The sequence below is a fragment of the Pseudorca crassidens genome, chromosome 7 (assembly GCF_039906515.1).
Source record: "Pseudorca crassidens isolate mPseCra1 chromosome 7, mPseCra1.hap1, whole genome shotgun sequence".
In the NCBI taxonomy this organism is placed as follows: Eukaryota; Metazoa; Chordata; class Mammalia; order Artiodactyla; family Delphinidae; genus Pseudorca; species Pseudorca crassidens.
The window spans coordinates 1,552,146-1,562,708 of record NC_090302.1 but is presented as its reverse complement, the minus strand read 5'-3'; the positions used below and the strand labels follow the sequence as shown (position 1 = coordinate 1,562,708).

General features: G+C 58.8%; 1 protein-coding gene across 1 annotated transcript; it reads left to right on the top strand.

Annotated features, from left to right (window-relative positions):
- The first annotated feature begins 12 nt into the window (after nt 1–12).
- On the top strand, nt 13–10,328 carry PMPCA (peptidase, mitochondrial processing subunit alpha). Its single transcript, XM_067742680.1, has 13 exons — nt 13–144; nt 1,312–1,514; nt 1,946–2,025; nt 2,250–2,332; nt 3,987–4,081; nt 4,838–4,938; nt 5,492–5,755; nt 6,062–6,154; nt 6,249–6,367; nt 6,473–6,563; nt 6,653–6,715; nt 8,235–8,379; nt 9,404–10,328. The coding sequence occupies exons 1-13, from the start codon at nt 74–76 to the stop codon at nt 9,571–9,573; spliced, it is 1,578 nt and encodes a 525-aa protein (XP_067598781.1). The 5' UTR covers nt 13–73; the 3' UTR covers nt 9,574–10,328.
- Nucleotides 10,329–10,563: the final 235 nt, after the last annotated feature.

Below are 10,563 nucleotides of genomic sequence, written 5' to 3'. Positions count from 1 at the left end.
GCCGGCGCCGGGGGGGCGGGGGGCCGGAGGCGGAACAGGAAGTGACGACAGAGTCGGTGGGCGGTGACTCAAGATGGCGGCTATGGTGCTGGCGGCGACGGGGCTGTTGCGAGGCTCGGGCTCGTGGGGCCGCTCGCGGCTGAGGTGAGCCGAGGGCCGGCCGGGGATCGGCCGGGGGCTGGGGCGGCCCGCGCCCTTCTGGACGCTCCGCCTTTGGCTCCCCCACGCCGAGGGGCGGCGCCCGGCAAGCGGGCTGGGAGTGCGGGACCCCCGTCCGGTCCCCGAGGCGACGGGGGCACTTACCCCCATGGCGCCCCGGGCTCCGGTCCCGAGCCCCATCCGCCTCTCTCCCGCCCTCTCCTCCCGGGCGGTCGGGGGGGGTGCTCGTCCGAAGTCACGTGTCATCTCCGCCCCGGCCCCTTCCGGCCGCGTGCCCCCTTGTGAGGCCGAGCCGGCAAGCCTGGGTTCTGTGGTCGCCAGAGCCATGTCCTTGACTGCTGTGCTCTGTCCTCTCTCCTCTGGATGTCTGGCCTTTTCCCGCCCTGGCGCTTTTATTCAGGCGACAGATGGGTGTTGATCCCTCGCTGTGAGATCCTGGGTGCGATGGGGACAGAAACCAGGCACTGGGTCCAGGCAGTCTCATGCCCAAAGTGTCAGCTTTAAAGGGAGTAAGCCGCCTTCGGCGGTAAGAAACAGGAGAGACTAACTTCAGGTGGAACGAGGAGGAGCCGCTTACGAGGAGGTGACATCTGAGACAAGGGACGGGGACTGAGAGAAGGGTCAGCCCTGTGAACAGTGCAGGGGAAGGCGGGTCAGGCCGGGAACCGTGAGAACAGCAGCGAGGGGATGATGGGCCCAGTGTGTCCAGGGAACGGACCAACTGGCCAGTGGGACCCGGGCCTGGGGCGGTGGGGGGGCTAGCAGATGAGTTTGGAGGGGGAGTTAGAGGCCTTCGGGACCCCGTGAAGAGATGTGGCTTCTGCTTGGGCTCCAGGGGGCTGTTGAAGGGCAGGGCTTGGCCAAGTGCTCGGTGTGTAGAAACAGACTTAACCCACTTAACCCTCTTTTCATGGAGGCGGCATTTGAGGCCTAAAGGCCTGAACCAACTTGCCGCATGTCCCTGGGAACACCTCAGTGGTGTTCTCGGTCACTCCTCTGTGTTGTCTCTGGAGACGTGTAGAAGTCAGTCCTCTAGATAAGGAGATGCTGATTTTTTAAATGCACACAGAACACAAGTAACTGCACCTAGGTGGTCACCACAGGTCCCACCATCTCAGTTGTATTATACCTGGGCCGATTTCTGTGTTTCAGGTTTGGAGCCCCTGCGTACAGGCAGTTCAGTAGTGGCGGTGCCTATCCCAGCGTCCCCCTCTCTTCCCCCTTGCCCGGAGTACCCAAGCCTGTTTTTGCCACAGTTGATGGACAAGAAAAGTTTGAAACCAGAGTCACCACACTGGAGAATGGGCTTCGTGTGGCGTCCCAAAATAAGTTTGGACAGTTTTGTACAGTAGGAAGTAAGTGCTGTCGGTAGCGTCGCGGGCGGCCCCGTTTGTTGTAACATGCACACACTTCAGTTGACTGTTAGTTGTACTTAGGGCATCGTTCATGAATTGTGTCCTGAGTGAAAAAGCATGGCGTAGAATCTGAAAATTTAGTAAGCAGAGTATGAACGGTGGCTCTCCTGGTGGTGGGTTTTGTTTCCTTCTTTCTGCCTTTCTGTCATCCTAAAAGTTTTCTACCACAGATATAAAGTACGTAATTCTATAAATACTGACGTACGTATGTAGCTGTGAAAACCTTCGGAATCGAGGTAACGTACGTACTTGTCCTCGTGTGTTTAAATCTGGCTGTTTCGGTCATATTCACAATTTTAAAAGGTTTGTTTTGATTAAATTTTCTCTTTTGAATATCTGACTTAACCTGTCAACTTTATTTTTATTGCCAGTTCTTATTAACTCTGGATCAAGATATGAAGCAAAATATCTCAGTGGAATTGCTCACTTTTTGGAAAAATTGGCATTTTCGGTCAGTGTCCAACTTGTGATTTTTGAGGCTATACTTGGGAAGAATCTGTCAAGGTTTGCTTTCTAAAGTGGATATTTTAATAAATGCTTGAGTTGCCAAGTCGATACTAATTAAGGTTTCTAAGTTAAGTGTTCTGAAAGCAAAAGTAAATTTTTTTCTTAAAAACTGTATCTTGGAGGTTGTTCTGTGTGGCTTACGTAGGTTCTCTTATTCATTTTTCCTAGTCTACTGATCGATTTGACAGCAAAGATGAAATTTTGCTTACCTTGGAGAAGCACGGGGGTATTTGTGACTGCCAGACATCAAGGTACGCCAGCTTTCACGTACAGACTCATCTTTTATCTTGTGGACTGTCCTCATCCTTGGTCAGAGTCCCCCTGAGCCCCTCCCATTGGCGAGGCCATGGAGGTGAATGGTGAGAAGTGAGCCCTGGTCCAGGCAGAGACTCGGGTGGAGGGTTGGGTGCGTGGCAACACTTACACAGAGGCATGCGCTCCGAGGGCCAAGCCTCCCCTGCCATTCGAGCCAGGCTGCTGGCTGGGCACTGGGGATGCAGAGCAGGCCTGTCCCCAGGATGCTCACAGATGGGGCAAGGGGCTGCACCACTGGTGGTAGACGCAGGAGCCAGGGGCCGAGGGTGGTGGGACCGTGGGGGAGGTCAGGAAGGGAACGGCAGGCAACTCAGCGTCAGGGCTGCTGCTTGAAGGCTCCTGCCAGGTGGAATAACGGACGGCCGTGGCTCAGACCGAGGAGACAGCAGGTGCAGAGGCTCAGCCTGGAAGAGGCAGTGGTCGGTTTGGGGTGGGGAAGATTCAGTAGGCAGCTGGGGCACAGATGGGGTGGGGGTGCTGTGGACAAAGGCAGGTGGTGTCTGTCTGCCCATTGTGGGGCGTGTTTTGGAAAGCTCTGCTCAGGGCAATGTGAGATGAGCAGACAGAGATCACACCTTTTTTTTTTTTTGGTCCACGCCGGGTGGCATGTGGGATCTTAGTTCCCCGACCAGGGATCGAACCTGGGCCCCTGCAGTGGAAGCAGAGTCCTAACCACTGGACCGCCAGGGAAGTCCTAGATCATACTTTTTTTAAGTGGTTGGTTATTTCGATCTGAATGCTAAAAAAAATTAGAGAGAAAACATAGGTTAAATGCCAAGAATTAGAGTTGACGGCATGTTCACATATTCAAAGAAAGGTCTGTTCAGAAACTTGTGGCTCCCGGCTGCCCGTGAATGAAAGCCAGACTGGTTGGCTGTGTTCTTGTGAAAAATCTCATCCTCCGTCTCCCCAGGGAGCCCCTTTCTCTGGTCAGGCAGGCCAGTGTTCTGCCCCAGTGCAGCCAGCTAATTCTCAGCTCAGACTTCCGTTCCTGCCGCTCTCCCACGTGGTCCTACAGCACTTCCCCACTAAGAATGGCCCCTTCCCTGCAGAGGCCCTGATGGCCACGTCTCCCCTCCAGGGCTCGCTCCTCTCCCCGTGGCAGCTGGGCCCGCTCTGCGTGGTCTCTGGCCTGACCGTGCTGCCCTCGTGGCTCTGTGGTTGTCACGTTTGCGCCTCCCCTGCCTCAGTGCGCCTGTCTGGTCACAGTGCCACGTGCTGTGAGCTACTGTTACAATCGGTCTCTGTCCCCCAGCCGTCTAAGGCCAGGCATGCGCCCGTGTGGACGGTTCGCCTAGCGGACACTCAGCGCAGGATGACACGAGTAGCCTCAGAGGGGCTTGTGCTGGTGAAAACCGCTCAGCTGCCTCTCCAGTTGGGCTGGACAGTGTCTTCCACTCCAGCAGTTAGCCTGTGCACAGCTGGGGTTCCTGCCTGCTAAGAGTTTACACTGTAAGATGGGAAAGGGGAAATAGCCCCAGGTGTGTGCTGACCCTCGACGCAGAAAGATGTAGCCGCCTCCCCTGCCGCCCCAGCATACGCCTGTCGTGACCTTAGTGCCCCCAGTGTTGGTCTTGTTGGTTTTTCCAGAGACACCACCATGTATGCTGTGTCTGCTGATTCCAAAGGCCTGGACACGGTAGTTGGCTTGCTGGCAGACGTGGTCCTGCACCCCAGGCTAACAGGTGTGCGTTCGGCCTGCTTGAGGGGTCCTGGGGTGGGGGGCAGTGCTGGGAGGTGTGTTGACTCACTGCCCCGGGGAGGGGCGCTGTGTCATGGAGCCTTGGGCCCACCCACCAGTGACAGTCAGCAGGGGGTCACTGGAAACAGCGCTCACGATTAGAAACGTCCTTGATACTGAATACTTGGACACTTCCTCTCTGTGCCCTTTGACGTTTGTAGCGAAATGGTTCTTTCGTTTCAGAAAAGCATCTCAGACGGTGTTTAAACGCCCTGACTGACGTGCTACCAGAAGTGTCTGTGTCTCTGCCCCCATTCCCGTCCTCAGCCTTGCAGACGGCAGGACTTCAGGCTCCCTCCTGGGAGTTGACACCGGCCAGGCTAGCTGCGCTGTTTCACAGCAGCCTGGCCTTGGGGTTCCCAGGTTCCAGTTACCTGATAAAACACACCCCCGCCATTGGTCTGTGCCTCTGTGTCTGGACCTCAGTGCCTCGTACGGGGAGGAAGCCACGGCTCGGAGCGGGGCCAGGTGGCTGCTTCCGGGCAGAGGGGAGGAGGCCCAGTTCATACAGTTCTTCCCGGCCTGCAGTCCCGGCCTGCAGGGCACTCTCCCCGTCGCTCGTACAAGTGCCCCCCAGCTCTGCCGCAGAGGAAGGCAGAGGAGGCTCTGCCCGTGCCTGCCGATGAACGACACTGGGCCCCGCTCGGCGACCCAGGCTCGGGGCGGCCTCCGGCTGAGCCTCGTCTCTGGTTCTCTGCAGATGAAGAAATCGAGCTGACGCGTATGGCTGTCCGGTTTGAGCTGGAGGACCTCGGCATGCGGCCCGACCCGGAGCCCCTTCTCACCGAGATGATTCACGAGGTGCGATGGACACGCGGGCCACCTCCGCGGCCTCGCCCCCTGACCCCGGGCTCGGCGGGGGTCGTTCACCTGCCTGATGCCACCTTGCAGAACATTTTTAATTTCTGAATTTGTTAGCTATGCAAGTTTTAAACTTTCTAATCCTTACGGTAACGAGGTTTGTAGAGTGAGCCTTTTATTTGACGTTTCTTACGAGTTTTTGTTCCGGAGAGGCAGGTTTACTCTTTCTGTAAACACACAGAGCTGTTCCTGCCAAATGGGAGCTGAAACGAGCAGCTGGCGGGCTTTTCCCATCAGGCCGCGGGGCGCCGCCGTCCCGGCCTGCCTGGGGAGGCCCGAGCTTTTCCCATCAGGCCGCGGGGCGCCGCCGTCCCGGCCTGCCTGGGGAGGCCCGGGCTTTTCCCACCTGGCCGCGGGGCGCCGCCGTCCCGGCCTGCCTGGGGAGGCCCGGGCTTTTCCCACCTGGCCGCGGGGCGCCGCCGTCCCGGCCTGCCTGGGGAGACCTGGCTGTGTTCTCCTTGTCACTCGTGCGTCTCTTGCTTCCTTTATCAAGGCCGCCTACAGGGAGAACACAGTTGGCCTCCACCGCTTCTGCCCTACGGAGAACATAGCAAAGATCGATCGATCGGTGCTTCACTCCTACCTGAGAAACTACTACACCCCGGACCGCATGGTGCTGGCCGGGGTGGGGGTGGGGCACGAGCAGCTGGTGGAATGCGCCCGGAAGTACCTGCTGGGCACCCGCCCTGCCTGGGGCAGTGGGGCGGCCGTGCACGTGGACGGATCGGTGGCACAGTACACGGGGGGCATCGTCAAGGTGAGCCATGATCTCGGGTTGTGTACGCTTTCTTTGACTTCTTTTTTCAGTGTGATCGACCTTGTGTTTATCCTGAAGGTGTTAGGGTCGCCTTAACCCGGCTTCACCTTAACCCGTGTTCCTGTTAGAGCCAAGTTCCACCTGGACTGGAGGCTCGGCTGGCTCACGCCTCTCGAGGGGTTTCCTGATATTGGTGTACGGTTTCTGTAGACCCGTTTACATACCACCTGACCTGAGAAGCGTGCGAGGCCGGGTGGTCTTTCACTGAGTTCACGCGTCTTTCACTGAGTGCATTCTTGGTTCCAGCTGGAAAGGGACATGTCCAGTGTCAGCCTGGGCCCCACCCCGTTCCCTGAGCTCACACACATCATGATTGGCCTGGAGAGCTGTTCCTTCTTGGTGAGTCCTGGGCGGTCAGGCAGGGCGTCCTGGAGCAGGCCTCACACCTGTGCGGGCTCAGCCCAGGCTGAGCTCTGCCATCCGTCTGCCGCAGGAGGGGGACTTCCTCCCTTTCGCGGTGCTGAACATGATGATGGGCGGCGGCGGCTCCTTCTCGGCCGGCGGGCCCGGCAAGGGCATGTTCACCAGGCTCTACCTCAACGTGCTCAACAGGTGGGTTGGGTGCCCTCGCCCGCTGCGTCGGGGCCGCCGGTCCAGCCGAGCATGCTCTGGGGCCTTGACACCTTCCTGGCGTCCCTCTCCCCACGTCCCTCACAGGCACCACTGGATGTACAACGCGACCTCCTACCACCACAGCTACGAGGACACAGGCCTCCTGTGCATTCACGCCAGCGCCGACCCCAGACAGGTGAGGGCCGGGCCTCCTTCACTGTGGGAACCGGGGGACGAAGGCTGCTGGGCTGAGATCATGCTCTCCTGCTCCACGCTCTCTTACAGGTTAGAGAAATGGTGGAAATCATCACGAGAGAGTTTGTTTTAATGGCTGGAACTGTGGATGTGGTAAGTAGGGCTCGGAGCCATTTCCAACGTCCTTGTGGTGTTCGATGGGTAGAGAACATGGTGTAGGGTTGGCCGGCAGAGGGCCCCTGCTCTGTGCCCACACCACCAGCATCCCAGCCAGGACAGCACAGCCCCGGGGTGACCCAGACCTGCCCCCGTGGGAGCCCGTCCTCCCTGGTCTTGGCGCTGAGAACCGCCCCCAGCGCCAGGCCTGCTTTCTCTGGCCGAGCCTGTGCCTCCTGTGCCTGCCCCGTGTCCTTCTGTAAAAGGGCGCGTTGGAGCAGCGTGGAGCAGAGCGAGCGGGCCGCGCAGGGCGTTTCTCTAGCTCTTCCCTGGCTCTGGTTTGCGTTTTGGCCTGAGATTCTGTTCCCTCTTCTCTTCATTTACTTTTTATTATACCACGCGTGTTTAGGAGTCTTGCTTTCTTTCCTGGACCAGAAGTGGCACCAATAAGCAGATTCTGTATACACGCTACACGTGGAGGCGTGCCCAGACACGTGTGTGCACACGCACGCGCACAGGCACATACACGCACACAGCAGCAGAGAAGCGCAGCGTGTGAGCCTGCTCGGGGTCAGCGGGTGTGGTTCACTTCAGGGCTTCTCTTCTGTACGTTCCATGTGTTCTGCAGTAACCACATACTCCCTTTTTAATCAGAAAAAGAAGTATTATTTTAAAAATAAAAACGTGTTTAAAAATTTACACGTGGTGGTTCCATTAGCGTCCGGCTAGAAAAAGTGTTTTTTTTTCCTAACGTGAAGGCAACTTGAGATAAAAATTATTTGCCTGAACTTGCAAAAGTCATCAAGACGTGTGTTAAATCAGGAGTTACTTTACTTAAAAGACACACAGACTCTAGGCAGCTGAGATGTTTTCCAGCACCTGTTCTCCAGGCCTGAGAGCTCCCCGGTGGGCGGCCTGCACCTCTCACCAGCGCCCCCGTCTCTGCCCTTGCGGTCCAGGCTGGGCTTCAGGAACGGAACTCGCTGGAGCTGCAGTCTTAAACTTGGCCCCAGATACAGAGCTGGTAGTTTGAGCTGGCTCCTGCGGATTTCCCAGGGAGCGCGGTGAACGTAGCTGACAAGACCCTGCTCCGGGATTTGCGGGGAGCCCCAGAGCCGGTGTTGAGTTTGTTTTCCTTGTGATTTCAATGTGTGGCCAGCTTTGGGGTCCTGCAGTTTGGGTGTTTGGTGTTCTTCCCTGCTCATGCTGCATGGCAAAGTGTAAACCCAAGAACTCCAGGGAAGCACATACTTCTCCCTTATTTCGAATGTGGTAAAGGCCCTATTAGTGTAGTTCCAGCCGTGACCCAGAAAGCACAGAGGCAGAAACATGGCGGGATCTGCCGGTGACTTGGGCCGCGAGCCCAGGCACAGGGGGCCGTGTTCCCTTATTTAGCCCCGGGTAAGCGGAAGACCCTTCGCCAGGACACGTCCGTCAGCCCCTCTGCTGGCCGGGCCGTTCGCGATTGGCTGGGAGACGGGCGTGAGCCCAGGGACTGAGCCATGTGACCCCGCAGGTGGAGCTGGAGCGGGCCAAGACGCAGCTCATGTCCATGCTCATGATGAACCTGGAGGCCAGGCCCGTCATCTTCGAGGACGTGGGGAGGCAGGTGCTGGCCACCCGCTCCAGGAAGCTGCCCCACGAGCTGTGCGCGCTCATCCGTGAGTCCCGGGCCCAGGGCGGGGTGGCCCCGCAGGACCGCACCCCAAGCCTTGTCCTCTCCCAGGTCTGCTTCCCGGCCCTGCCAGCGCCGGCTGAGCGCCTTACCCGTGTGACTCCAGCTTTTGGCCCCCTAATGAAAGGGCCTCTCACGACCCCTACAGGTTTCAACGCATATTCAATGGGAAAGTGGGTGGAAAGTGCGTGGCCCGGTGCCGTGCTGTGCGTGGAGAGACACCAGCTCCAGCAGCGCTGCCCCGGGGGCTTGTGGCAGGTGTCCGTGGCCGCCTGTGAGTGGCCTTCAGGAGGCCCTGAGCCTCCAGGATGCCAAGCTGTACTTGTTTGTGACTCTTTGGGGGACAGGTTAATCTTAGCTTTGTCAGATTCCCAAAGGGTCCGCAACCCCAGAAGGGCTCTGCCTACTGCTCTGCGGGGCCGAGTCGCCCAGGGTGAAGCTGACATGGTCCCCGGGCGTTTGCTGGGTTTGGAGTCCTGCTGAGGACAGTGCTTGCCCCGCCCACGTGCAGCCCCTCAGCCCCTAGAGTATGACAGTACCTGATCTCCCTGAGGCCTCGTCTTCTGTAGAAAATAAGTTCCCAGGGGTGTGGTTCCCTCCTCCAAGGCTGGGCCACGTGTGCAGCCCCTCAGCCCCCCTCGTTCTGACCTTACCCTTCGTCCACGCGGTGCTGAGGCTTTGGTTTTCCCCTCCTTGCAGACTCGCCATGTAGGTAACTCGTAGCTGAGGGTTTTTTTTTTTTTAATTAATTACATTAACTCCTGTTGGGATGGGCATGTCCTAATGCAGTTGAAATTGACACTTGCTCATTTACTAAGAAGCTCACCGTGCGGTCCACACGTGGCTGCGCTTGGACCCTCTGGGGTCCTCAGCATCCCTCCTCCGCAGGTGGGGAGGCGGTGGCAGGTTGGGGGCCCCTCTGTCTGTTCAGGACCGCAGCCACGGCATGGAGAGGAGTGGGGTCCACGCGGGGTCGGGTGTTCACCTGACACCTCTCTTCCCCGTGCCAGGCGATGTGAAGCCAGAGGACATCAAGAGAGTTGCTTCTGCAATGCTCCGCAGGAAGCCCGCAGTAGCCGCCCTGGGGGACCTGAGCGATCTGCCGGCGTACGAGCACGTCCAGGCGGCACTGGCGAATAAGGACGGGCGCCTGCCCAGGACGTACCGGCTCTTCCGGTAGAGGCGCCGCAGCAGCACCGTCCACACGCGTTTCTTTGGGGTGACTTTAGGGCAGCCGTTCACAGACGGTGCAGACTGTGGGACTTTTCCTAAATGTGAATTCCTTCAGAATTGGACGTGCCAATCAGTGGAATAAAGATTGCTCTCCACCACTGCAGCTGGAAACGGGAAGCGCAGGGAGGCTGGGGCAGCCGGCTGGCGTCGAGCCGGGCTAGTCTTCCTGCTTCCCCAGGGGTTTCGGCAGGTGGGGGACTGCGCGGTTCTCCGAGGCCGGTGGTCGTTGGGCGGGCGAGGCCTGACCTCTCCTCTGAGGCCCCCGGGCCCATCAGCCCGCCTGCATCTGGGAGGCCAGGGCCACCCATGCCAGCACCTTGAGGGTCCCGGGGCGATGCGCCGTCCAGCTTGACCAGTGAGGGGTGGCCTCTTGCCCTCAGGAGTAAGGCTCTGATTTCAGAGGTGGGGAGCTTGGGGAGCTTGGGGCGGGGGAGGCGGGCTTGAAAGGCGGGAGGGCTGAGGCCGCACGCGGGGCCCTGCAGGGCTGGGCACCTGCAGTGGCTGCCGTGGGTCCTTCTGACGCTGCCGTGGTTCAGAGGGCGGCTTCCTGGCCGCCAGCGGGCTGCACAGAACCGGGCCACAAAGCTCTGTGGAGAAGAGTCGTCTCCAGGCCGTATTTTGTGAAACGCTAAGTGCACCCCTGCTGTCCAGCTGGGAGAGGGAGGGGCGATCTGAGGCCATCAAATAAACGTTTCGGCGTCACTTCTGTCACGTCCGTTCATGTTGCTGGGGCCTCTTGTCCCTTTATTTCCATCCCTTTACTGCACACCTACCCTGGCCCAGGTGGGAGGTGTCTGGGCCCCTGCTGTCCTTCGCCTGCTCCGCTCCAGTCTGCTGGGTGGGAGCCCCAGGCTCACGGCAAGTGGGCCAAAGGCGTGAATTCCAGTTGTTAGGAACGTCCTGTGGTGACCGGGCTGGCTGGGAGGGAGCGCGGGAG

Coding starts and splice junctions, on each gene's coding strand:
- PMPCA (XM_067742680.1), top strand. CDS start 74: ATGGCGGCTATGGTGCTGGCGGCGACGGGGCTGTTGCGAGGCTCGGGC. Junction 1,515..1,945: donor ACAGTTTTGTACAGTAGGAA/GTAAGTGCTGTC, acceptor TTTTATTGCCAG/TTCTTATTAACTCTGGATCA. Junction 6,368..6,472: donor TACCTCAACGTGCTCAACAG/GTGGGTTGGGTG, acceptor CGTCCCTCACAG/GCACCACTGGATGTACAACG.